At 42.7% G+C, this 27,284-nt stretch overlaps 1 protein-coding gene across 1 annotated transcript in view; it reads left to right on the top strand.

Moving 5' to 3' along the window:
• The window catches only part of TRAF3IP2 (TRAF3 interacting protein 2), a 44,543-nt gene extending 18,354 nt beyond the window's left edge, over positions 1–26,189 (top strand). Inside the window, exons 3-9 of the mRNA XM_012724083.1 lie at positions 5,580–5,754; positions 12,154–12,332; positions 14,649–14,737; positions 18,010–18,078; positions 19,149–19,265; positions 22,610–22,684; positions 25,692–26,189. Coding sequence (XP_012579537.1) covers positions 5,580–5,754; positions 12,154–12,332; positions 14,649–14,737; positions 18,010–18,078; positions 19,149–19,265; positions 22,610–22,684; positions 25,692–25,838 — 851 coding nt within the window. The 3' untranslated portion in view covers positions 25,839–26,189. The remainder of the gene's footprint in view (positions 1–5,579; positions 5,755–12,153; positions 12,333–14,648; positions 14,738–18,009; positions 18,079–19,148; positions 19,266–22,609; positions 22,685–25,691) is intronic.
• Positions 26,190–27,284: the final 1,095 nt, after the last annotated feature.

Genomic DNA, 27,284 nt, shown 5'->3' with positions numbered 1-27,284 from the left:
TGAATTGGTTTTATCAGGGAAGCTCAGTGCATGTGGTGTTTGTTTGGGGCAAGACCAAAATATTGATGAGGTCTGTAACAGCAGTGCTGCCTGGGAAGGTTAGTGTGAGGATTAAATGAGATAATGTATGACTATTAAAGGCTCAGTAAAGTAGCGGACTTGTGGAAGGCCCACAATTACTAGTAGCTCCTGTTACTGTCATTTAAGAGGATCATGCATCCAGCTCCTAGCATGCCCTCTGCTTCCAAATCCTGCTTGTTGGCAGAGATTTTCAGTATTCAAAGCAGGTGTATAAATGCTTAATTTCGTGTCAGGGCTATAACTGCACTTAATTGCCAGCAAAACCACATCAAAGAGCTGCTCACCTAAGGGATGCTCTTGCAGTTGGATACCCTGGCTGCATGGTTTCCCTCACTTTAGAAGACTGTTACTTCCCCTTATGTTAATGAAACTATAAATAAGTAGTGATCACCATGCAAATGGTCTACCTTAGCCTTTGCAAATGAAAGCACAAATGGTTACCAGTCACCCCTTTCATGTAAAAAATGATTTTTTTTTTGAAGCAGGTGAAAATAAGAAGTAGAATGAGTCTGTTTTCCCCTCCTCACACCCCTGGAAGTGTGGGCTTCTTACAGCCTGTGAATCCTTCCATTGAAGGTCACCAGGATAGAAGTCGTGGCTGTGCCATCAAATAAAACCCAGGATACAAATTAATTGGGGGTGGGGGCGGGGTGAAATGTATTCAATCTGAAGAGTTTCTGTTTTGTTATAAAAGCCTTACTTTCTCTACCATGGAAACTGAATCTATAAAACTGTGGGCTCAACCTACTATTGGTCAGAGGGACCCTCCGTGGCTGTATGTTAGGAGGCACACACAATTAAAAGTAAGGAAGAAATAAACCAGATGGCAGACATGGGAAAGGAAGGGGTTGCTTTTCAGGCACCACAGCTGTTTACAGCTGTGGGAGTTCCTTGGAACAGTTTATGTGGGCCATTTTGTTTCCTGACTAAACTGCATTCTATCATGTTGTCTTTTGACAACTTGAAAATCAGATTTTATTTCCTCTCTCATAAACTCTTCTAATACCATTCTTAATAAGGAAGAAAAATGTTGACTGTTTTTGACTGATAAGTGGAAAACCTCGTTTAGGATTTGGTTTACAAATTCCAAGTGGTTAAAGCCCAGTAACAGGAAGCTGTGTACCCAGGCCAAGAGGATCACAAGACTGACAGATAACATACAGTTCTGGGTACATTTTATCATTGTACAAGATTTGTTTTTTTGTTTTGCGTTAACACTGCTTCAGAATTGAGGGTTACCAGGCTAACAAACTCCTTGTCTATCACATCACCCACCACTCGCTACCCTCCTCCATCGCCTACGAAATAAAATCCCTTGACAGAATTTGAGGCACCAGGGACAAGTTAGCAGAGGAGCTATTTCAGGGCAGAGATTCTGAAGTCTACCACGTAGGTGGATGCTGCCTGACACGCTCCCCCTCTCACACACTAACAAGTGTGGGTTTGTGTTTCAAAACAGACACCCACAGACACTCAGGCTTTCTTTCTTTTCCTCTCTACTTATTTTGAGCTACTCATGAGGAACTATTTCCTATTTGTCATCGTTCACCAAGAACTACCCAGCCCTGTGCTAGGCACTGGGTCGACCATGGTGAATGCAACTGCCAGCACCGAGATCACTGGGGAGACAGAAAAGAAGAAATCAGCAAACAAAACAGCTAAGTATAAATGCTAGGAAGAAATAAACAGGTGTTAGAAAAGACATTTAATAGCCAGACTGTCAGACAAGAACTCTTTGAGAACACATTTAAGCAGAAATCTAAAAGATAAGAAGGCCAAGGAAGCATGGAGCTTAGTATGGATCAGGTATTAAAACCAATAAGGCTGGAGAAGTGAAAGAATGGTTCTGGGGCCATCATAAGAAATTTGGATTTTATTCTGCTAAACTTCTTTAAGAAAACCAAAAATTAACTATGTTATTATAAATGAGGAACTTAGAACAGTTGTTGACATACACCAAGTGCCTATAAATATATATAAATATAGGTATGTACACATACATAGATATATGTACATATGTAGACAGACAGACAGACAGACAGACAGATAGATAGATATAGATATAGATATATACACCTTTCAATTAAATTAGCAAGCATTGATCCAAAAATAGTGGAACAGAATGATTTACGTTTGAGTAGTGAAAATATACTCATTTACCTGGCATAGTTTTTATTTAGCAAGTTTTCTGCACAACAAGCCCAAGTCCGGACAAAATCAATCAAATTCCACTTCCAAAAGGAAAAATTTGATGTTCAGTGTTTCTTTGTCTTAATTAAAAGATACCACAGTGTACTCTAATGGTTAAGTATCCTCATTTTAAAAATAGGTAAGGTGGATCATTTTCATCTGCTCACATAAACTGGCATAAGTTTTTACCACAGGTGGCCATTTCAGAAATTAAAGCTACAGCTAATCAAACACTTCGTCCACATGCTTTAGTGATTTTAATGATATGATTTGTTGCTATGAGACAAAAACATGTTGTGTGGAAAATAATCTGCTAGAAATCATATGATCTTGATTCTAAGGCCTTTGATTACCAATACTAGCATCGTTTTCTGGAAGACAAACAAATCCAGTGATTAGAGCTTGGTAGTCTTTATAAAGCAAATAAAACATTATTAGTCACTCACTAATGTATATAGGAAGCAGAAAAAACAACCCCAATCAAAAACCTTTCAAGGCCACCAGTGGCTTCTTCTTTTACCTTGTCTTTCTCCTTCCTACTATCAGAGGGGAGATACTAACAGATGATAGGCAGACAGACAGACAGATTAAAAAAAAAAAACAAACAAAAAAAACTAGGCAGCTGATGAGGAAACCATCTGGAAAACTCAAGAGCCAGCAAGCCAATTAAAATCCTAAATGGCTTCCTTTTCTGTGTGTGTGTGGAGTTAGCTTTGTGACTATTGAGTCTTTATGCATGTTTATCAACATGGTGGTAAACAACAGGGTCCATGCTTCCACTGAGCTTCCATTACAGTAGGGAAGGCAGATAAGAAATTAGTAAGAATTGCATGTATGCACACAATCACATGACAACACTATGAAGAAAGTAAAATAGAGGATGAGATAAGGCAATTGGGTTGGAGTAGGAGATCTTTTTGAACAAATAGCTGAGCTGAGCTCCAAATGACATGTTGGTCTGAAAGATATAGGGTGAAACTCTGGGTAGAGAGGGTGGCAACCTCAGGGACCCAGAAGTGGGCATAAGTTTGGGGTGTTCAAGATGAAGAAAGACAGTCAGGTCTCTGAGACTGAGTGAGCTGATGAGCACACAGTAAGAGATGAGATCAAGAAGCAGAGTGAGCTGACCACACAAGTAGACCCTAAGTTCAGTGGGAGAGCTCTGGGTGGGGGTGGGAGTGGGTAGAGTTATTTCTACAGCTGGTTTTGTAAATGGTCCACTCATTTGTTCAGAACTGGCCCCAGTGTGGTGACCTGAAGGCACCACTCTTTTGTTCTTTTCTAGCAGGGGAAAAGGAGCAGCATAATGACCTGCCCTGTTACCTGCTAATCCAACTAATGATCTGGATCCTCTGGAGGATATCTCACCTGTCCCTGAAGACTATCAAAGCAAAATCTGTCTAGTAGATCTTGGCCCTAGACCATAGGGGTCTTTAGGTCCTGTCTCCCCATCTTTAGAGAAGCTCTCTGAGTCCTGGCCTCTTTATCAGCCAGGGGACTGGGACAGTTCTATCAGATTCTCCCATCTTCCTCCTCTTCCTAAGCAGTATTATGGTCAGGACCAGGAGACATCCTAAGTTGAAGGAACAGGCCAATTTTGCCAGAGGAATTGTGGCAGGAAGGTGCTGGATGAAGTCTCGGGTCAAAGTAGACAATAGATTGAATCCAGGAAAACGACTGTGGCTTGAGAACCTGGCTTGGGCACATTACCAGGGTCATCCAGTCAACTTTCCTGAGTTCAGACAGTGGGGATTTGGAGGTACTTGCATGAATGAGCACTCACTTTTTCTTCTGTTTTCTACTTGGGGCAGTCATTCCCCTCCGTGTGCCTGAAAACTTAATGATACCTGACTACTTATTAAGCTAAGGCTAAAATTCTTAGCCCTAATTCTCACCCTGAACATTCTGGTTCCACCCTACCATCACGGGTACTTTCTCACTTGTTAGTTTTATTTAGGTTTACATCTCTTCATGTACCCTACCTACAGAGCCAGCAGACTTGGTAAGGTCTTACTTAATGTCACCAACATGTTCTGGGAAAGTTCAACTTTAAGTTAAACAACATATTACAAAAGCAGGTCCTCCAATAACTGTCACTCTAACATCTGCTGGTATTTGTGGGGTTTTTTTTTTTCTCATCAACTTTATAATAAAAATAATGTTGAGCAAATGGATGGATTTGAGGACTTGCTGTCCTTCATAATCAAGAGAAGAAGACACTCCAATAAATGTTTGAATAAATGTGAACATTTCCTTCTTGCCCTAATTAGCTTGGCCTCCTGGATCAGGATGTATTATTAAGTAAGTAGAAGTGTCAATACTTAGATCCCTGTGGTTCCTTTGCAGGGTCATCCACTTGGCTCTTGCCACCCTCTTGTTGGCTGGGCCTAATCCTATGGTGCTTTCCTCACCTTAACTTCTCAGATTTCCCAAACTTGAGTCCCTTTGGGCCTGGGAATATGTCTTCAGAGTCTTCATTCACCTTTACTCAGTTCACTGGATCCTCCTTCCAGCCTTCAGTTCTCATCTCTTACCTGGTAGGCAGGCTGCCCTTTTCCCCTTGGGTGCCGGCTAATGCTGGCTAGCATCAGCTTTCTCCTAGGTTACACATTCACCTAAGTCATTACCAGCCCTGGCTTTGCTCCAACTCTTATCTCCTCTAACTGCCCTGGCCCCAAGCACAAGTAGGTATTAGCAAGAGATGACCAAGTAATCTGGGAGGTCTTATCCACTGGCGCTACTTCCCAGAGGATTGAACCAAATTTTCATTCATTTACTTCTTCCTAAAAGGGAATGGTGTGAGTGTCTATGTGAGAGAATTTGTGGGTGTGTGTGTGGGTGAGAGAAAGTGAGAGAGAGAGTGTGTGTGCATGTCCTTGGAGGAAGGAGAAGAGAGAATAGAGATTCTTTATCTGTCAAGAAGATAACTTCTCCTAGCGTGAGGAACTAGAATTTTGAGGAACTGTGGTAAGGAATAGTATTATGAGAGAGGTTCTTTGTGGTTATATTTTTTGCAACGTATTAAAACAGGAGCCTTTGTGGAACCTTGAGTCTTCCAAGTAGAGCACTAGACTCACAATTGCACAAATGTTTTTATTTAAGAAAAAATGAAAAACAATGACTCGCTTTAATGAAAACTATCTAGTAAATAATAGTACTGAAATATGGCAAGCACTGTGGGGGAAGTAACTGATATCTGGACCCCATTGTTGGTATCAAGACCAAAATCTGCTCTACGCTTACCTCTTCTTTCACACAAGGAAGCTAAAGTCCAACTGCCCTGTTTTCCTCTCTGTCTTTCTCTACAGATGGCCATGACTGCCCTCCAGCAGCCTACCAGCAAGTGATCCAGCCAGGGCAGCCCCTACCTGGAGTCAGTGTGAGAGGCCTCCGACCTGTGCAGAAGGTCCTCCTGAATTATCCTAGCCCCTGGAACCCAGAAGAGAGGCCCACACAGAGAGACTACTGCCCAGGAGTCCCAAGGTACCCGTCATTGTGACAGGGCCAATTTTCAGACATTTTAAACTTGAAAACAAATCTTGTTATTGCATCAACTACCAATACTCAATTGGCTTAGTAGTCAGGTTAGTGGCCAGGCTACATGGTGCAATACCTAATGTAGGTTTTTCATGTCAGGAGGAAATGGAAGCTTGGTGACAAGAATCTCTTTACCAGAAATATGCAACCACTATGGAAAGCTCTATGGAGATTCCTCCATGGAACTACTGTATGAGCTAGAAACCCCACCCCTACAGATCTACCCAAAGGACACAAAAACATTAATTTAAAAAGATACATGCAGGGCCCTCCCTGGTGGCGCAGCGGGTTAAAGCACAGCACTGAGAATCTAAAGCCACCTCCGCATGAGTTCGATTCCCGCCTGTCCCGGAGGTGACCACATGGTGTGGCAGACCTCTCCTGACCCACCCGCTGCTACCCTCAGCAGTGTACTTCTGTGATCTGCCTGTTCTGTTCCCAACTCTGTCTCTGGTGAAGCCTCTCACCATTCCTGAGCCTCTGGCCTGTACCCCAGTTCGGTATGCACAAATAAATAATCTTAAAAAAAAAAAAAAAGATACATGCATCCCTATGTTTACCTCAGCACTACCTACAATAGTTAATTCTGTAAACAATCCAAATGCCCAAAACTAGATGATTGGACCAAGACAATGTGACATATGTATACCCAAAGGAAAACTATTCAGCAATCGAAAAAGATATAAACTCATGTCATTCGCAGCAACATGAATAGAGCTGGAAGGGATCATGCTTAGTGAAATAAGTCCGAAGGAAAAAGAAAAATATTCAATAGTTTCACTTATAGGAGGAATTTTAGACAGGGGGATTGGGGGAAAGCGCATTATTATTACAAAACTAAACAATACAAAACAAAAAGACAATTATAAACCAGAAAGATCCTACAGGGGAGGGGAACAGAGGGGGATCAGAAGGAGGGAAGAATGTGGGGGTCATGGTGATAATGGAGGGGGGGTGAAGTAAAGATTGTTACAAAATGAATATAATGTAAATAGGTATATAAAAATATTTCAGAGTCAAATCTCTTTATCAGAAATATAAAGAAACTAGTGACTCGTCAAAATTGTCTGGAAAGAAAGGCTCTTATGATGCTAAACTGCATCCTCTTCTTTCACCTGGTCTTTTAGCCTTTGAAATACATTTTTATTTTTACTATCACTGACTTTCACTTAAGAAGAACTTTGTTATATCTTTAGTATCTATAACTTTTCAGCTGCTTTTTTTTTTACTTTGAAATTCTAATTTCAACAAGTTCTCAGTAGAAGTAATGTGGGCTTGAGGATTTTTTTTTTTTTTGTAATAAAGATATTCGCAAATGTGAAACACCATTATTAGATCTTTCCTCTACTTCTTCCAGAAAAACAATCTGGTTTTCCTTGGCTTTAGTTGTCTAATGTTTAATCATTTTTCTCCTCATCATTCTTCTTTAACTCTTCTTCAGTATTTCCTTTTCTCTTAGTTTATGAATCTAAAGTATACAGAAAATATTCATGTCGGTGGAGCTTCCTACTTTATGACAAAATTGGAGAGTAGACAAAATGTTCTTGCTCAAGCAACATTTTTGTACAGCATTCAAAGTAAGTCTATATTCTGTTTTAAGAATAGAATCAGAGGTGAATGGCCTATTTAAGTAGATTTTTCAGGAAATATAAGAGGTAATTAGTTCAAAAAGTTTATTAAAAAGATAAGGTACCTGCCTACTTTCTCCTTTAGTCAAAATCCCACAAGCCCTCAGGTTTTCTTTCCAGACAGTTCCCTTATTTTCTTTTTAACAAAATTGCATGAAGTTAAAATAGTGGAATAAGTAAAATATGACTATACAGCAGTATAAGCACTCTTGCAAAAGAAATATTTAAAACTCTGAGAAACACATTTTGAGTAAGCATCTTTATGAAGTAAGTTTGATGTTGAATAGGTGGGGCAGTAGTAATTTTTTAAACTTTTATTTTGAAATGGTTTGAGGTTTACAGAAGAGCTGCAGGGATAGCAAAGAGTAATTGCATTTGGAGCATCAATTGAAGCCTGCTATGGTCTCCTTGGATTTATTTTATCATTTTAGGATAATGAAGAATAAGTTCAAGTAATAAAGTTAATTCTCCTCTTACTGATAATTTGAAAGAGAACCTTTATACAGAAAGTTTACTCTGCCATTAATCTCCATGGTATTATTTTTATATGGAAGCTTTTTAATATTATCAAGGCCTTAACATTTCTTTATCAAATGAGCAACTATCTTTTAGAACAACTAAGCAATTTAGGGATATAAAGGGATTTAATGCAAAAAGGACATGTAACTGGATATCCATTAGATGAAAGCATCTTTTATGGGAGTTTTCTTCACTGTTAATGAAAATATAAATTAAAAGTTACTTCCTTAAACATCTACATTTTAAAAATACAGTCTAGTTGGGATTTGATGTAGTTTTATTTTATAGAAATGTGAAATGTCATAAAAATATGAAATATGAAAGCTTGAGCAATAATTACAAAAATTGGGTCTTTACATATTTTTTAAAGATTTATTTTATTTATTTATGCATACAAGTTGAGGTGTAGGCCAGAGGTGTGGGGTCAGGATTCATCAGAAACAGAGTGGGGAGCAGAACAGGCAAGACAGGAGATGTGGATCAGCTCCCTGGCCAGGAACCAAAGTGATGCAGATATGGGTAGCTCCATAGTGCTGAGACTTAACTCCTTGTGCCACAAAGGAAACCCTCTTTACATATTTTATAATCAAAATTTTTTAAAAATATGAGGCAATGTCAGACACAAATAACCAACATCCATGTCCCCCCACCTAGATTTTAAAATGTTAACATATTGTTACATTGACTTCAGAGCCTTTTTAAAGAAAGAAAACCATACAGACACAGTATCAGCTTCCCCCATCAGGTAGGAGAAAGTGAGAGAGAACAGGACCCACTCCATTTGAAGCAGGCAGGGATTTAATGTAGAGCAGAATGCTAATAAGGTGTTGGGGTGGAGGTATGAGCATTTGGTTGGCCTTCCAGGAGTGATCCCAGAGCGAGGCCACAGAGAACACAGAACACAGCACCAAAGGGACCACCTCCCCTGGCCTAGTCAGAGAGGTAACGGGCCAGAACGGCACCAGGGGCACCCCGTTCTAGGTCACACTGCCCTAGTATGATCTAGAATCAGCAAATCACCAACCAGGCAATGTCGGAAACCAGCTCCAACTATTGAGGCGTCTGGAGGCAGGACAGGCAGGACCCTAAGGTGGGAAGGCGTCAGCGAGTAGAGATTCCTAAAAAAGGGGAAAAAAGGGAGAAAAAAGGGGAAAGGGGAGTGAGGAAGACACGGAAGTCAGAGTTGGGTGCAAGTCTTCCTGCTCTGCCTTCAGCAGAGGTTTATTTTATACATTACGAGCAAGCAGTGAGATGACATCAGCACACGAACTGGGCTGAGAGATTACAATCATCTTTGTTTTTCCTAAGAACAGTTTGGGGTTGTTTTGACCCTAACTTGAGATTACAACATTCTAAAATCAATCAAGGTAAAAAACAGGTACATAAGTGCACAAAATCTATGACTAATATTACTATAGTGGAGATCAACTAATATAGAAGTCCCTTAAACCTTATCTACTACTTAATGGGTTTGTTTTTCTGCCTTAATCATCCTGGGAGACAGAAGAGGAAATTCCTTGCTAATCAAATCTCTGAATAGGAGACATAGGTGGATTTCTTTATCTAAAGACTACATAGAATCCTGAAAAACTAGCCAGAAGACTTTTGTGGATTCCTGTAAGGTGTAGCAGGTGGAAAACTTGATTAGTTTAAAAAACAAGCAAACTGGATGAATTTCCACATCTAAAGGCCAAACAATAGGAAGTTTGAGTAATTCTTTAAAAAGCTGAATAGAAGGCTAGGTGAGATAATAGAATGATAAGATTTGGGTTATCCTCCATCCGGCAGTGAGAGAGACTTTGCAAAAACAGCCCTTTTGCTTTTATTTATCAGTCAGTAGTCAAGTCACTTGACTTCAGGGGAATTTTTTCACCCTGGTGCAGTGCTTGCTTGTCAAGGCAGGCAGGCCTTGTGCGGCTGAGGCAATCCAATTGTAAGCTGAAAGTTGCTCAGAATATTTTGATATTACGGTTATACAAAAAAGGGAGGTCATAACATAAGTTAGCGTGGAAAGTCTGATTTTTCAGAGCAATTCCCCTCCATCGGACCGTGTCTGATGACAGAGGTTGCATAGCTCGTGTCATCGCAACTCTCAGATCCATTCAGTACCTGCTAGATCAGTGCTGCCAAAAATGAGTGCCCATGGCCTGCCTTTGGGTACTCATTTTTGTAACAGAGTGGTGGGGATGCTGCTTGGGGAACTCAGCACTGGAGATGGCCCTTACCCACAAGCACCACAAGAGTGGTACAGGGTAGCCTCCGTCTTCCCAATATCACGCACATGCGTCTCAACAGAACTTCCACGGGGGTTCTGGCAACCAAAATAACAATCATATGATGGGGATTACAACTGAGGTAAAAAATACACAAAATGGGCCCTCCCTAGTGGCACAACAGGTTAGGATGCAGCACTGTAAGCTGGCTGCAGCCACTTCAGTGCAAGTTTAATCCCTGGTCCCAGAGGTGACCCACATGGCACGGCAGACCTCCCCTGTCTCACCCACTACTCCCCTCAACAGTGTACTTCGTTGATCTGCCTGTTCTGCTCCTCACTCTGTCTTGGTGAAGCCTCTCACTGCCCCTGCACTTCTGTCTTGTACCTTAGTTCTGTATGAGTAAATAAATCATTAAAAAATAAATAAAAAGAAAAATGCACAAAATGAGGATGACGTAAAAAAAGAAAAGAAAAAGGAAACAAATTTTCTCATTAAAAAAATAATAATTATATGATAATGTGGTAGAAACTTCTTTCAAGGGTCATCAAAATAGATTTTCATCCATAAATAGGTTCACACCTTCATTGCCCTTTCTACCTTATGATACATAATTAAATATTTTCTATCAGGAGTGAAAAGACCTGTCTTTTTATCTGAATGCCACTGATATGACAGATGGCCACAACACTAATCCATTCTATAGACAGAATCTTATAGTGGAAATATCATAATGTGAGTTCAATAATACATAAATATTACATAATTCATTCTAAGATGGAATGATTTGAATTTTTTGGCACATCATTAAGCTTATATAAGACTGATTTGTATGATAAACAACAAAACTACTGACAGCACCTCATTTTTATTGACATTAAAGAGGTGAAATTAAAGATAAGTAAAGTAAATTAGAATGGAAAAGGTCATTTCAAAATGACTTAGAGTTTGCTAATGCAGTGGGTTGGAAAGCCCAAATTCATGAAATGTTACACTGTCTTCATGCTGTCTTATAATTTCTCATTTTAATTTAACTGAAATTTTCTTTTTAATATACTTGTTAGGACCCATGTTTACAGTTTAGCACTATTTTTACACAGCTCAATAGCAACCACATATATGAAAAGATACATAAAGAGTGAATAAAAAATAAGACATTTAAAAACAAAACTGGAAACAAAGGATCATCAAAGCCATCAATACTCAATGACTGGCTCATCTGCTAGCAGCTCTCCAAGTGCCCCAGTGGCATGGCCAACTTGACGGCTGTTGTTGTGTGAATATTATTCACAAAGTGACCTATATTTTTTTTTATCATAATAATTTATTTTTCCATCATTTTGTGCCTTTTTCCATCTCAGTTGTAATCCCCATGGGCTTCCCATCACCAAATCACCAGTGTGCCATCACCATAATCCAGTGCACCCACCCCCCATTTTTGATCCCATTCCCCACTCCACCCCTGTAAAATGTCTCTGGCATATAGTTGTTCATTATTATTTTCCCCCAGTCCTTTATACTCCTGCTATGAGTGAAACCATCTGGTATTTTTCTTTTTCTTTCTGGCTTATTTTACTAAGCATGATCCCAAAGTGATCTATATTTTAATAGGAAGGACTCATAGTAAAATTAAGGTCTACTGTAACACCAATTTATTCATTTAAGACTCTGTTACCCATTTGTTTTGTGGGTGACCCTGTCTTCCCTGTGCAAGAGCGTTATCTTCCCAACTGGATAGTCCTGGAAAGAAGAAATCAACTCCAGCTTCCTTCTTTCAATCTTTAACACTGTCCCTAACACATGGCAGAATTGCTTTATGACCGAAACTTCATAGAGCAACCTTCCTGCTTCTGTCTCAGAAAAAAAATACACACAGAACAGAGAGGTAGCTCACTGCTATCTTCCCATTGTTCTTAAGCCTTTCTGTCCCTCAAGGTTTGCCTTTGTGAAAAGTGAAGATCCACTGTACATATATTTGTTTGCAGGGACCAGCTGTGTAACCAGCCACCTAATAGAGCTGGAACGCCTGAAGAGTCCTTCGAGTGTCCTGCAGAACTGAGACAACAGGGTCCCCAGGCTCTGTCTGCAGCTGCTATTCCTAGACCCCCTAGTAACCCTCCAGCCAGAGGAACTCTGAAAACAAGCAATTTGCCAGAAGAATTGCGTGAGTTGTTGGCAATGTTTTTCTTTTCTTCTTGTCAGGTCTTGTATTTTGAGAACACTGGGTGATATACATGAACTTGGATAGTTCTCATATACATCATGAAAGAAAATATATTTTTTTTGCCTTTTGCTAAAAAAGTAACTAGCATTTTACACGAATGTTTTTAGTGATTTTGGCATTATTAGCAATACTCAGAAAATGCTTACCCCTAGATTTTCTTAACAGATACTCCAACAACAAATAACTCCAACACATTTTTCCTCTTCTAAATGATGCTCTTGAGTGGACTTGTCCCTGAATAAATTGATTGGATGTCCAAGTGGTACTGGTCAGGGATGTAGTTTCTCACCATAAATTAGCGGCAGTCATGAAGAACAAGGCCATTTCCCGTAGGAATGAGCAAGCAATTTTGTTTGGAAAAAGAGGTCTCCCATTCTCCAAACTAGTGTACGACCAAAAGCAAACTAAGGTTTTTACTTAAAGAAACATTTGACTTAGTGTCAGGTGCTGACTCTTTTCCCATATTTTGCAACCAGAACCAGACATGTTGAAATATCACCAAAATGTTTTCATATTAAGGTCAGTCAGGACAGTAAGTTCCAGAAATCTTAAGAAACCTGTCATTACTTGTGAATGAGTTATATTCCGCTCTACTTGCTAAAGGAACACAAGTGATTCTAACAAGCCCTTTCCAAGTCTGGCTACTTCTTTGAGCCAAAATTGAATCCCTTTCAATATGATTTTTTAAGATTTATTTATTTATGCATGCAAGAGCTGGGGTGTAGTTCAGAGGTTCAGGGGGTGAGAAGATTCACTGGAGACAGAGTGGGAAGCAAAATAGGAAGCGAAATACACTGCTGAGGGGAGTAGCAGGTGAGACAAGAGAGGTTGGCTGTGCCATGTGGGTCACCTCCCTGGTGGGGCATCGAACTATTGCCGCAGTGGCTGCAGATAGCTTCATATAGCTTCATAGTGCTACAACTTAACCCCTTGTACCACCAGGGAGGTCCCCTTTCAATGTGTTAATTCCTGTTGGGCTCTTTATTCATTTAAGACTCCGAATGATTTCTGTGACAATGATTCATTGTTATTTTTCATTCAAAGAAAATTTTCAAATGTTCTTACCATCCTATACATTTTCATACTGAGCACTGCTGCAGAATGGGTACTGCCCTGCAAAAGATACAATCCTACAATTGACTTACAGATCATATTTATTTTACCATCATCTATAAAGGGAGTTTCAACATTCTTGCATAAGAGTTGATTGAGTATTAGATTTTGAGAAGAAAATTGCATCTTATAATATTACTAACTGCTTAAATGAACCCATGTGGTCACACATTTTAGAGGTATATTTCAAGAAACAAGAACATAGGTAAATACAGACCTCAAGACATATTTTCTCTCCAATTGCTTTTCTTCTCTACCCTCTGCTCCAGGGACCTCCTGAAATTTAGTCCATCCATTCCAGACTGAAGTTAAACACACAGAGATTATTTATCTCTCATGTGAATATAGTAGGCAGATAATTTCCCCCAAGACAGAGGTTCTCATCCTGACTGGTTAATTTCTGGGCATAACACAGGTCCACTGGGCCAGTGAGGACACTGACAGTGGACTGCCCGGGGGCGGTGATCTCCTCAAACTGCAGACACGCTTACTGGCGAGCCTGAGCTTTGCTTTAATCTACTCCAAGTTTCTCACCTTTCCCCACCAGTGAACAGACGATGGACTGCTGGATGGAAGGAAGGCATGTGGGCAGGGGGTGAGGAAACATCTTCTCCCTTCCCCCTCACTTGTCTTGTCAAGCAAAAGCTCAGGCAGCAGAGAATTGGATGAGACCAAAAGAAGACGCTCTGAGTGGCCCTCCAGCGAGGCTCAGCTTCTTGTCCTGCTGTGAGACTGTTCCCTGGGCACAGTCAAGTGTCTCTGAGAAACCAGGAGGTGACCTGATCTTAAGAACTCACAGGTTTGGGGTGGTAGATTTTTTGTGAACACATCACGTGGTTCTTCAGAAGACCACCTCAGCCTGTGTCAGTCTGGCATCTCTCTCCTCTGCGCCTCTTCCTTCCACATACCCTGAGCAGTCTGCTCTTGCTGGGCCAGACCCTGCTTCTGGCTGCCCATCAGTCCTGAACCAACCCATCCCCATGACTGCAGCACATGCCAGCTATCAGCCCCACCCAGAGGAACCTGGAGGAGAAGCCCCTTTATTGTTCAAGAAGGACAAAAGGTGTTTCGTACAATTTCAAAGTGTTGTTAAAAACAGAATCGTCTGATGAGTTTCTAATAAATGTGAAAAATCTCTTTTAGGGAAAGTTTTTATCACTTATTCTATGGACTCAGCCGTGGAGGTGGTGAAATTCGTGAACTTTTTGTTGGTAAATGGCTTCCAAACTGCAGTAAGTATTTTATCCAAAGAGAAAACCGAGTAATTGAAGTGAGAACAGTGAAAAGAAAGACAAAAGGAGAAAAAAGTATCAGTGACTTTTGATGTTTTTTGGTTTATTTGACTCTGAACTAAGTGTTTATGGATCGAGCCAATGATTTTCTAGATTTTTAGCGATCCAAAGTTCACCAGCTGTATCTGTCTCCCCTCCCCCTTGACATGCTTTCCCTGATGTCCCCGCACAGCCAGATGTCATTAATGCCGACTATCCACGCTGCTGGCTTGAGACCTACAGGCCACAGCAGACTCTTGCTGCACTTTGCACCTTTGTCATTTGGCACTCACCATGCCTGCTCAGTGTGTACTTACTGCATGGCAAGAAACTGCAGGCTTCACCAGGTCACCTACTTATTTCACAAGGTCATTTGCTCAGCACTGGGTCGTGAGGCTTGGCCTAGAAGCCCTAAGGCAGGCCCTGATGCCCTTCTGCGCCTGATGTAGTAGTGATGCTTCTGAGCCTGGGGTCCTGGCTCAGAACCATGGCCAGGTTCTCAGCTCAGCAGTGTAGTTCTAGGGTAGACTCAACAGTCCTGCCATTCACTGTGACCTTAGCCCAGGAAATCTCAGGAATCACACACTCCTCAGCCCCCCTGTTGAAACAACACACCTTACAGGCATTTAAGTTCTTCAGGATGCATACAATGCCACAAGAGGAAGAGGCTGCTTGGAGGACTGGCTTTCCTCAAACCTAGAGATCACTTTTTTCTCTTCCCAGAGGCCTCCATGGGCTGTGTAGTGATAGTGATTTTAGAGAGGACATGAATTAAGGAAAATGTCTTTGAATAAAAGTATTGAAGGATAACAAAGGAATATTTAATTACTAAATTATCAATTTAAAACCTGGTTAGCATTTGTATGTAATACCTTTTCTCTGAATCTTTTTTGTTCTATAATACTTAAAACAAAATGGGAGCACCTAAAAGTTTAAAAAAGAGTATTACTTTATACAGTTCGCTTTCATTTCTCTGTAGAGACCAATATTCAACTTCTTGTTTCTTGAATAAGAAAGCGCTGAGGCAACCATGACTTCAATCAAGTTGTAAGGCATAGAGGCCACGTTTCATCACATTTCAGATAAGATCTTACTTTTGGTCACCTCCATATAAGTGTACTGATGGCCCCTGAGGAAGAAGTCAGGTTTTTGTGACTTTAGGAATCAGGCTGCTTAATTCAAGGGCAGTCTAGAAACAGGACAAGTTTTAAAGCTCCAGGTAGATTTTAGGGAACCTACAGGGAAGAGTACAACTATCCAGGACTAGTGACATAGGGAGTTGTCACCACTACTCCTGGATCTAAAGAATGAGGAAGGTGTGTCCTACCTGAAGAGGGCAACCTGTTTCGCTAGGTCACCATAAAGTACCATAGGCTGGAGGCTGAACAGCAGTTTCCTTCCTCCCAGTTCTGGAGGTGAAAGGTTTCAGCAGGTTTCGCTTCATTCTGAGGGCCCTGTCCTTGGCGTCTGTCTGCCTTGCCTTTCCTCTGTGTTTCCTAATTTTTCTTTCTTTTTAACTTATTTTCTTTTTAAGGTTTATTCATTAATGCATACAATAGCTGGGGTTAGGCTAGAGGTGGGAGGTGAGAGGATTCACCAGAGACAGAGTGGGGAGCAAAACACAAGGATCTACTGAAACACATCGCTGAGGGGAGCAGCCACGAGACAGGAGAGGTCTGCTGGGCCATGTGGGTCAGCTCCCTGGCTGGGGATGGAACTCATGTCACAGTAGCTGGCAATATCTTCATATCACTGAGACTTTAACTCCTGCACTCTGGGAGGCCCGGGTTTCCTAATCTTTCACAAGGACACCCGTCATATGACTGAGGGCCACACATGGGTCATCAGATCTTTTCAAATAAGATTTGTCCAAATCCAGAACGTCCATTTTTTATGTTACATCAGTACAAAAATGTATCCCCAATGGGTATTTTGTACTGTATATATTTGACAGTTTGATGTGGATAAGGCATGATTTCATACTATAAGAAGCTTAGGAACAGTCAGAAGAGATGGGACAGGCATAAGGACAGTGATCAAATGAGAGAATGTCCTAATAACATATTGTCTCATGCCATTAGTGGTTACCATAGGGTGGAGTTAGCTGAGGTGAGGAGGAGGAAGTCAGCTTTCAGAACTCTTCCTCTGCCCAGAAGAGTCACAGAGCAGAAGGACTTGCATTGTACTTTTCGGGTGTTGAGGACATCAGTGTAGAGGAGTAAAAGACAGGGCATGTGGGAGAAAGAGGTAGAGCTGAATAATGAGTGGCAATGAAACCGTGCTAACTGGCCAGGACTTGCTTTGATCGGCTCTAAATGGTGGAGTGACATTTAGGACAATTGATCTGGGAGCAGTGTGGGCTGAATCAAATAACTCCTGCTCAAGGACACTCTCCTGGAGTCACTCTTTCCAATATAGAATCCTTTTTCTAATCGAGAGCACCTTGTACAGACACACACACACACACACACACACACACACACACACACCCCTCACTGCTGCAGGACAAACCTGAATCCAGGAAAAGCCTCTTTATTTTATCTACAAAATAAAAAATAACTATCTTTTCCCCCATTTTGAATAGTCCCTCAAAGACTTGACTTTTCATATCATCCTATTCAAAGCAAAAGTGTTCTACTTTGTGACTCATCACAAACCTTCTCCCCACCATCCTTGTAATTGTTTCTGCGACTGTTCCTTGGATCAGCTCCAAGTTTCATATAATCCTTTTAAACATATAGATTGCAACTGGACATAATACCATAATAACCATCTGGCTAATGCAAGTAAAATACCACAATTGTATCTCAGTACTTGCATGCCTATCCATTAAAAATGTTCTAAAATCATGTTTGCCTTTCAAATGACAGATAAAGATGGATATAGAAGTAGATCTAGATAAATGATCTATATATTGCTGACTTAGATCCCACATGGTGGTCTATGTCTCTTGGATTTTAAAAACATAATTATTATGTAGCCAAAGGTACATTTTTATGTGTACCACTGTATCCTAATAATAGATATTAAATACTTAAATGCCTACTAATGTTGCTAGAGGGGACATTTTAAGAAAATTGGTTTTTGTTTTTAGACTTAATATGGTCCTCCCTGCGAAAATCATTAGTGACTTGTTCAGTTTTAAATGTATATAGTCTCTTGTGTTTTTTCTTGCTCCGCATCTCAAGAAAGCATTTCATTAAAAGTTACCTCTCACATCTTTTCTCTTATAGATTGACATCTTTGAGGGTAGAATCCGAGGTATTGATATCATTAAGTGGATGGAACGCTACCTTAGGGATGTAAGTACATTCCAGAATTCTAAGCCTGTTTTCTGGTGAGAAAGACAATTAGCTTGTGAAGTCATTTTCTGAAAGAAGCCCTGGTGTACCCACCATGTCCAAAGCTGAGAAAATCCCAACAAAGCCTCCCTTGTTGGCAGCTGTGCAAAGATTTAGAAAGGAAGGATGGGGTCGCCCTCCTGGACATGCACAGGCAGGAAATAACAGTCAAACCAGACACAGGTGGTTGATAACAATCAAAGCAAACAATTTTTTGACCAGAATAGGAAAGGAGGAAATGAAGGCGGGGAGTGGGGAGGGAGCGGCAGATTTCAATTTAATCTGAGGCCACCACAAGTGTTTTCTAGGATGGGCTGAAGAGGCTTCACATTAAACGTCCTCCGCCCCCATCCCAGTCACCCCCCCCAGTCACCGCCCGCCCCCTCCCCAGTCCTCTGATTTGTTTTCCACAGATTGAATCTGCACAGGCCACTGGGATACTTTGTGCTTTAACAAGATAGAAATTGATGGCTGCCAGTGTGTCCCAGTCAGCCACTTGGGCGCTGCTCTGGGAGGGAGCAGTGGGGGACAGTGTCTGGCAGGCTGGGTTTGCAGCTTTTCCTTTTGTCTGCAGCCTGATGTTTGCTTTGTGCTGAAGGGTCTGTTCCTCCTGACTGTGCTGATGCTTACAGCCTTGAGAGCTCAGTAACTGACAGCTTAGATCCAACTGCAGGAGGGCGGGGGTTTTTCATCACTGGTGTTGCAGGCTCTTTTTGCTCTGAGGCAGAATCACTTAGCGACTCCAGCTTTCATTAGACATTTATTAGTAATGGTTCTGGAAAATGGTGGGCAAAACCGCATCCATTTAGCAGAGTTCCTGTTGGAGCCATTTGCTCTGCGTGTTTAAAGGGAGACAGAGGGGAGAAGCGGAGGCAGGAGCTGCCTGTGTGGAGGCCTGCCTCCATCCCCCGCCCTCCATCCTCTGCATGTCAGAGAAGCCTTACAGTCCTGCTGGCCAGTTTCCAGCAGTCTTTACCAAATGGACTATACTTCACACTTCCCTAAACACGCTTTCTCCCTCTCATTAACAGAAGACAGTGATGATAATCGTAGCAATCAGCCCCAAATACAAACAGGATGTGGAGGGCGCTGAGTCGCAGCTGGACGAGGATGAGCACGGCTTACATACTAAGTACATCCATCGGATGGTGAGTGGTGAGGGAACCCCTGAGCCTCACAGCTCCCCGGAGGTCGGCTCTTTTTCCAGTGAAGCCCTGTCCTTCACTGGAGACCAACCAAAGGCAGCCTGATGGCAGGTGAAGAACCCCAGGTTGGAGAGAGCATGTTGGTTTTGGTTCCTTTTACAAAACCCTTGGGAACTTGGGCTAGTCATCTTATCTCTGGGACTCAGTGTTCCTATCAGTAACAAGGGGAGAATAATCTGTGATCTCTGAAGTTCAAACTTGGGAAAGCAGTACTCAGCTGGCACGGTTGGATGCCAATAATAGTGGGCTCGTGGGAGGAGAGGGAGAAGTATCTGTAAGGAGAGCAGGCTCCTGCTTTTGGGTCACGTTGCGTCTCCGGCTCTCAGAGAAGTAGACTAGCCTAGTCTACAGGACACATGCTGTTATGTCAGGTAGACTGGATGCAAATTCGGCTTCCTTGTGTACGTGTGTGACCATAAGCCAGCTTATACCTCCTTGTGCCTCTTCATCAAATGGGTCACTAATACTACATTGTGGAGAGCAAATGAACTAATATTCTGAAGTACGTGGCACACATCAGCTGCTCAGATGAGGGAAGGAATTGTTCCTAGTTTGATAGATGAGTGACATTCTACTATCATAACTGGACTCTGGGGTCTCATCAAGCTAAATCCAGTGGGAAAAATATAGAGGACATTAGACTTGCTCGGCCTCTGCTGGCACATTCTGAGTGTAAATATTCCCCAGCTTTCGACCTGGATGTTTTATGGCCTCACAAACTTCCTGCTTTCTGTGATTGTAGTGATGCTGAAGAGACCATCCCTGTTTAGCCAGGATGCTGAGCTGTACTTGTGGGGTTCAGGCTCTCTGTGGGGTGTCCTTATGTGCTGGGGGTGAGGATGGCTCTGGACCCCCCACCCAACCTCAGCCAGAGTTGGTCTGCTTTTTTTTAGATTTGTTTGATTAACAAAGATTCTGAGATGTTTTAAAATCATGAAAATACTGCTTTCAGCTCTGACACTCTACGGGGGGGGGAGGGTTGGGGGAGGCTGGAAGGGGGAAGGAACCTAGATTGGGCATAAAATCTCACTGACCAAGACAGGAAGATGGGCAGGAAGCAGTAGTGGCCCTAATGAAATTAGTAAGCACCACAGGCAGTCGGCTGTCAGGCAGTCAAGGGCCACTGCCGCCTTACCCAGAGCAAGGCCAACTGCAATCAAGATTTGTCCCATGTCTCAAAAGAGTACAGGACAAAGGCAGAGTGAGTGGCTGGGTGTCTCTATTCTGGGTCTTTAAGGATGTCTGTTTCCCTTTGCCAAGCACCAACTGCTCATTTGAGCTCAGAATCAACCCAAAGTAAAAGCTGAGGCTAGGGTGGTAAGGACAAAGAGTAAGGCCATCACTTTTCCCCCATTCCATTGACACCAGTCTAACAGCCCATGGGCAGGGACCAGAAGAGGTACCATTTCTGCCTTTCTGGTCATGGCCAGTTGGCTCTGTGTATTCCCACCCCTTGATCCCTTGACTGACTGCTGCATGTTACATGGCCCCAAGGCACCTCATGTCCTGTCCACATCTCTAGGAAACTGCCAGTCCTGGGAACTGACAGCTGCTGTCAGGCTCCAGATCCCTGCAGTTCCAAGGAAATCTGTCAAACTCTGCTAGTGTGTAGCAATACCAGGCAGCAGTATATACTGTTCCACCTCAGAGCTGTGACCTTGTCTGGCTGTGAACCAGATGGTCCCCAAACCCGGTCTCTTCTCTGAATGTCTTGGGCCTTTCCTTAATCTGGAAGGGGATAGAAGAGACCAGATAAAGAAGTGCCTTCCTGCCCACCCAGCAGTGCCTTCCTGATCCCCTTGAGACAGCAGAAAATTACAGGAGGAAGGCATGAGATAAACCCAGGGATAACTGCATCATAGAGCCAATGGCTTCCCAGAAAGCCAATATCTGGACTATGAGAAAATGTAAATGCATTCCTGATGACTTGGGTAGCCTAGTACAAGAAAGTATCATAATATGTGGTGTCCAAGAAGTGAAAAACTAAATTCAATCCTTCACTGTTAACAGCCCCACACATCCTTTCCTCTGTGTGTTTACTGGTGTGGTTAGTGCTTTCAGTCACACAGTGCTTGGGTCACCTTAAAATATGCTTTTGGTATCACCTTTTATTTTTTATAGGTAAACGGTTTTGAGGAAACTTCTGGTAAAGGATTTGTGTCTTGGAATTGTGTGTGAGTGTGTGTGTGCAGGTATGAGTGTGTAAGCATGTTTTGAGGGGATTTCTATGATTTCAATAATCAGTCATCACGTCTGTCACTTTTCTGTTCTGTTTTTATTCTCCTACATGATGAAGGCTTCTCAGTTATAAAAATCAATTGGAAGATGAAATAGTTGGGAACACATAATTCCTCATCTCCTTGTCATCAGATGACTGGAAGCTTTGCACTGGTCACAGGATTTGGAAGATTCTAACTCCCTCATATTGATAATTCTGGTTTTGATAGAGTTCTTGGCAGCCCAATCTTTCTGGCCACTGCCGAGTCAGAGCAAATTGGAACTGGTGAGAGGAACGTAACACTTGGCAAACAGAGCTCTTCACCACAGCCTCTTCTCCACTCCCTCCTAAGCCATCCTGGGTTCTAGCTGCAGGGGTGGGCTGGCTGGTCCCAATTACACTAACATATGCCAGCACCTCCAGATGTTGGCTTATGGTGTTTCCTTGGAAAATATATTTACTCTCTCCTATTTTCCCTGATTGACCAAAGGGCCCCTCCCTTGTAACTGTCCTTCAAACCACTACTATAGAATAGACCATGAGCTCCTACAGCAGCTTGTCTGGTTTTCACTTTGCACTGTGGTCGGCGAATTTACCTTTCTGCCTGCTCATTAAACTGCTGGCATTGTGAGAATAGGTGTTGTATCTACAGTATTCTGGTAAACTGGTTCTCAAAAAAAAAATCCTGATTTGTAGCATTTGCCTATTTCCATGGTATAAATGCTCTCACCAGGGCTAATTTCAGGCTGCCAGTGTGAATTCACTGAACACGGAATTGGGAAGAGATACAGCTAGCTTCTGCAAGCTGATGGGAGCCAGTCCAGCACACCCTGGAAAGTATCCGAATCCCTGAAACTCTTAAGTCTACACACAGCATGATTTAATAGGCTTCAATAAATGGTTGACAAGTAAGTGAAGAGCATAGATGTGTAATGAGGAGAGCTTAAAATTATAAGAGTGTGGCACTCAAATGAGGAAATTGGAATAAAAATACTGTGTGGGCTTGCATGTGTGCGTGTCAGCTCCTCATCCTCATTCTTGAAATTAAGTCGAATTTGTTCTGTTCCAGATGCAGATTGAGTTCATAAAACAAGGAAGCATGAATTTCAGATTCATCCCTGTGCTCTTCCCAAATGCTAAAAAGGTAAACAAACAAACAAAAATGCTCTAATGTAAGCTTTGGCTTTTTGCCATCTGGGATTTTAAGTAGAAAAAGTTGTCGCCTCTCTCTCAGTCCATAAAGATGACAGGGCTACCAGAAAGATCAACAAGCTGTGCACACTGTTCAGCAGCATGAATCATGAAGGGTTTAGAGTGTTATCTGATGGACCATCGCTGCCCTAATTGTTCAAACAGTCATTATACACAAAGAAGCAGTTTGTGTTCAGATTCATGAGAGAAAAAGAGACTGTTCATCTGATACTTCTTATCTCTACATAAAAGTCAAGATGTGTACCTTTTTTGGCTGGCTGTTCCACCAAAGTATTTTGTTCCACAAAGTTCAGCTCTCAAAGCTGTAGAGCATAGCTAAAATCTACAGTTACCAGAGTAAACTTCGCTGTGGTTCCTGTGAGGGTGTTGCATGCAAAGGGCATGCCAGCAGCTCAGGGAATAGGAACAAAAGCCATGTGCCAGGCTGGACAAAGGAAAACAGTGGTGAGAATCAGACAGTGACACCCCAATTTCTGACCCAGCTTTACTCTGGAGGATCCTTAGATAACAGGATCCTAGTGAGACTTCTGCCGCAGATGAGGGAGGGTCCTGCCTCTGTGGCTGAGACACCAGAGGTCATTTGGCTCACAGACTGTACAACAGTACGCCTGTCCGTCCCTTCTCAGACTCATTGCCCTCACTGTGGGATCTCCTTACTGGTCTCCCTTTCTCCACCTTGACTCTATGCATCCTCTGTTCTGTCACCCAAGAGGAATATCCAAAATATACATCTCCTCTGTTACTCTTTAGCATAGACATGTATAGTTTTGTTGCAGGGCAGGGAGAGAGGGGCACCCCTGAACCCCCGAAACTGCCCGCTCGAATAGGTTCTGCCATCCGCCACGTCAAAACAAAACACATAAGGCCTTTCATGGAAAGGAACTTATAATGAGTGTGCAACACAAAAAAGATATAGACTATAATTTCTCAATCAAACTCCCAATGCTACCCATCCCCTCGTGGGTAAAAGTCCACCCAAAAGGGACTGGCCCAAAGCAAGGCCTGAAAGCCTGCAATAAGTCCAAAGCACCTTCCGGCAGGGACCCTTAGAAAAGGGTCAGAAATGTCCAGACAAGTCTGGGAAGAAAGGACCAAATCAAAATTAAGATAAATGCTGACACAGTCACCTCCCCATGGGTCTCTCACCCACATCCCTTTCAACCAATCCACGGCCAAGATACAAGAGCCGCCTCTTCACAGGTCTCTCTGCTCCATGTGCCTCCCGCAGGTCACCTTCTGGTTTGCCACCCAGCTTCCTTCCTCCTCAGTCTCCTCTCCAGGTTCTTCTCTTCCCTGCTCAGCTCCACCCTCCTTTTGGGTGGGGCAGGGAACCTGGAACCTCCCCCTTTCCTGGGGACCACCCTGTTGCAGTTTCCCACTGACTCTAAGATCACACCCCTCTTTCTCAGCATGAAATAGGAGGCTCCTTCGAGGAGTACTGTGCCCTTTCCTCAGTCTGGTCTTTCATCACTTTGCATGGATACTCTCTGTCCTGGTCCTACTAGACTATTCTGACAGGCCTTCTCATGAGCCGTGTTCTTTTGTATTTCTCTGCCTTTGTCCTTCCATTCCTTCTGCGTGCAGTGTTCTTTCCCAACTCACCTGTCTCGTGAATGCTTGCTTTTCCTTCTATGAGCCAATCACTCCAGCCTCTCCTGACCACCCTTGCCCATGCCAATAAATTTTCCTTTGCCTGTCTTGAGAGCTCTTAATTACAGTACCTTGAGTCAAGGGGTGTGTGGTTAAGGGTGGAGGATGCAGGGAGTAATCGTTTTGAATCACTGGAGCATAGAGCTAGAAAAAGCAGACCGACTTTTAGTTGGTTCGATTACTGTTTTTTAAATTGTCTTCAATTGTCTTCGAACAATTCCCCTGTTGCTTGTGGTCTGGGCAGAGTGCTCTGACCGCCCGCCCTGTTGAAACGACATTGCCTAGAAAATAGCAGCTTTACATTTTGCTTCCCTCAGAAGATTGTAACTTCCTTGGAACAGTTATTTGGGTGTCATCAGTGGCCAGCATGGTGTCTGATATGTAACAGGTGCTGCTTCCAAGTCATCCTGCAATCCCCAAAGGAGCCACATCTACTCAGAAAGAGGCTTCCGAGGTCCTGTCTCAAGCCGCCTTTCCACCGCTCTCTCACTCACTGTTCTCTAGTCACAACCTGTCGCTCCTGAAGAGATGAGCTGTACACCTCCGCCACAGGGCCTTTGCACTGCTTGTTCCTTCTGCCTGGACCCAGATAGCCTCAAAACTCATCCCCTCTGTTCTTTCAGATCTTGCTTATTTGCTCAGTAAGATCCTTCCTAAATACCTTATTTACACCTGTAGGCCTTTATCCCTGCCTTCACACTCCTTACCCCCTGTTTTATTTTTTCCACTGCATGTGTCACTTTCAAACACTCTATACGTTTTACTTATCCATTACCTTCCTTTCCCAACAGAATGAGCACTCCGTGAGGGCAGTCCGAGACTGCACCCCTCTGGTCCCTGGCTTACAGGGTTGGCCTTCACTTGATAGCAGGTCTTGTGTGCCCCCTCTACTGCAGGCCTGTGACTGCAGTAGAAGTGAACCAAGTAGATTAAGACCAGAACTTTGGCATACTTCTTCCAAAGCCACACGGGAATTCATAGCACTCCGCATGACCTCTGTCCTACCCCTTTTATGTGAGGGTGGTGAAAAGCATGTTGAAATGCAAAGGGCAGGTAGCCTGGGAGACTGACAGAAAACGCTGTACACATGTGGTTTCCATAAGGAGATCTACAGCTTGCACCTGAAGCCAAGAACCTTTCACAGATGAACGTCTTCCCAAAGCAAAACAGCACAACTCGGAAGGGGCTGCCCAGGACGGCAAAGCCGCAGATGCTCAGAGCGGGAGGGCGTGGCATCTGCAGCCAGGCTGGCCCCTGATGGCCTCTGCTCCTGTCGTCCTCTCCCACAGGAGCACGTGCCCACCTGGCTTCAGAACACGCACGTCTACAGCTGGCCTAAGAATAAGAAAAACATCCTGCTGCGGCTGCTCAGGGAAGAAGAGTACGTGGCTCCTCCCCGCGGGCCTCTACCGACGCTTCAGGTGGTGCCCTTGTGACACCTCCACCCCCGGGTCGCTGGGGCCCAGCTGACAAGAGCTAACACACTGTTCTCACCAGCATCCTTCTAGCTGAGGCTGGTGGACAGCACTTATGGTGGTTTGTTCTCAGTCCTCCCCTGAGGGCCTCGGACCCAGAAACCCTTCTGCAGAGTACACTCCTGAGACCCCACAGCCGGGCTTGCTCTGCTCGCCCTGCCTCTGAAACCCACTGCAGGCTGGGCATGTCTGTCTGGACCACTCAGTGCTTAGCAAATAGAGGATATGCGTGATGTTCAGTCAGTGTAAACCACCGCACACGCTGCCCTCGCTGAGTTCGCCTGCGTTGGTGTACTCGTGCCAGACGGATTCATGTACAAATAATAAAATGTTTACCTTTTTGTAAGATTGTGTTTCACTTATCTCAAAGTAGATAGGTAAATATTAATTTACAATGGGCAGTTGTTTTCAGGGGTATCAATAAGGCTGCTGAGATATAGGTCAATGTAACTGATGCTGTATATGGAAGGATTAAAGCCAGAAAGCTAAATACTCCTTTGCAGTATAATCTTGAAAGCTTTATTTTTGCAGTAGAACATTTTAACCAAACAACTCTGTACAATACCCCACCAGGATCGTAAATAGAGTCTGCCCATATAGGTAAGAATATTTGTATGTTGTATGAAATAAGGGCTTTATTCTTCAGGTGAGAACTGTGTGGTTGGGGAACCCAGTGTTCTGGACTTGTTCTTCCACTAACTGACTTGTTGTCTTAACCAAGTTCTTTCACTTTTCTGAAACTCTAGACTGGTTTTTAAAATCAATGGACAAAAATATCTCCAATGATCCTAGAGGATTTACGAGCTAGGACCTAATTTTAAATATTCTTCTGGGGAATGACTGAATTTTCATAATTGTATCTCCCAGGAGATAAAATTACATTTTCTTAAGAGAAACATTTTCTTCTTTTTTAAATACCATCATCAATACCCTACCCTACACACACACACACACACACACACACACACACACACACATATAATTTACTTACACTGTAGTGCAAGATGGCTTTAGTTATGACCAAAGTTAGTAAGCCAACAGGAAGACCTTTGGAGGCGAGAGCTACTGCTTCCCCTTATCTGTCTACCTAACCTCTTAAACAAGATTCAGTTGTACAATCAGATAATTTAACACTTACAAGTCACTGTAGGGACCACAAGTGCTTATCAACTATAAAATTTTGCTAGTGAACTGAAAAAAATACTACTTTCATTTATATTATGACCTAGATGTCTTCTGAGTAAGGTGAATGTCTTTGTTTTAAAAAATAGGGAAAGAAAAGCTGGTAAACGCAAGCACAATTTGTAAAACTCTGTGACAAGTATCTTCAGCTCAGTAAGCACTTGAGCCTTGTAAAAATGACTTTCTTGCTTGATTCACCCTAAACACAAAGTTTAAGTCTTCTTT

Source organism: Condylura cristata, unplaced genomic scaffold (genome assembly GCF_000260355.1).
Source record: "Condylura cristata isolate star-nosed mole 26May11 unplaced genomic scaffold, ConCri1.0 scaffold00001, whole genome shotgun sequence".
NCBI classification, from domain to species: Eukaryota; Metazoa; Chordata; class Mammalia; order Eulipotyphla; family Talpidae; genus Condylura; species Condylura cristata.
Note: the sequence above shows the minus strand (reverse complement) of the source record. Positions and strands in the feature narration are given on the sequence as shown.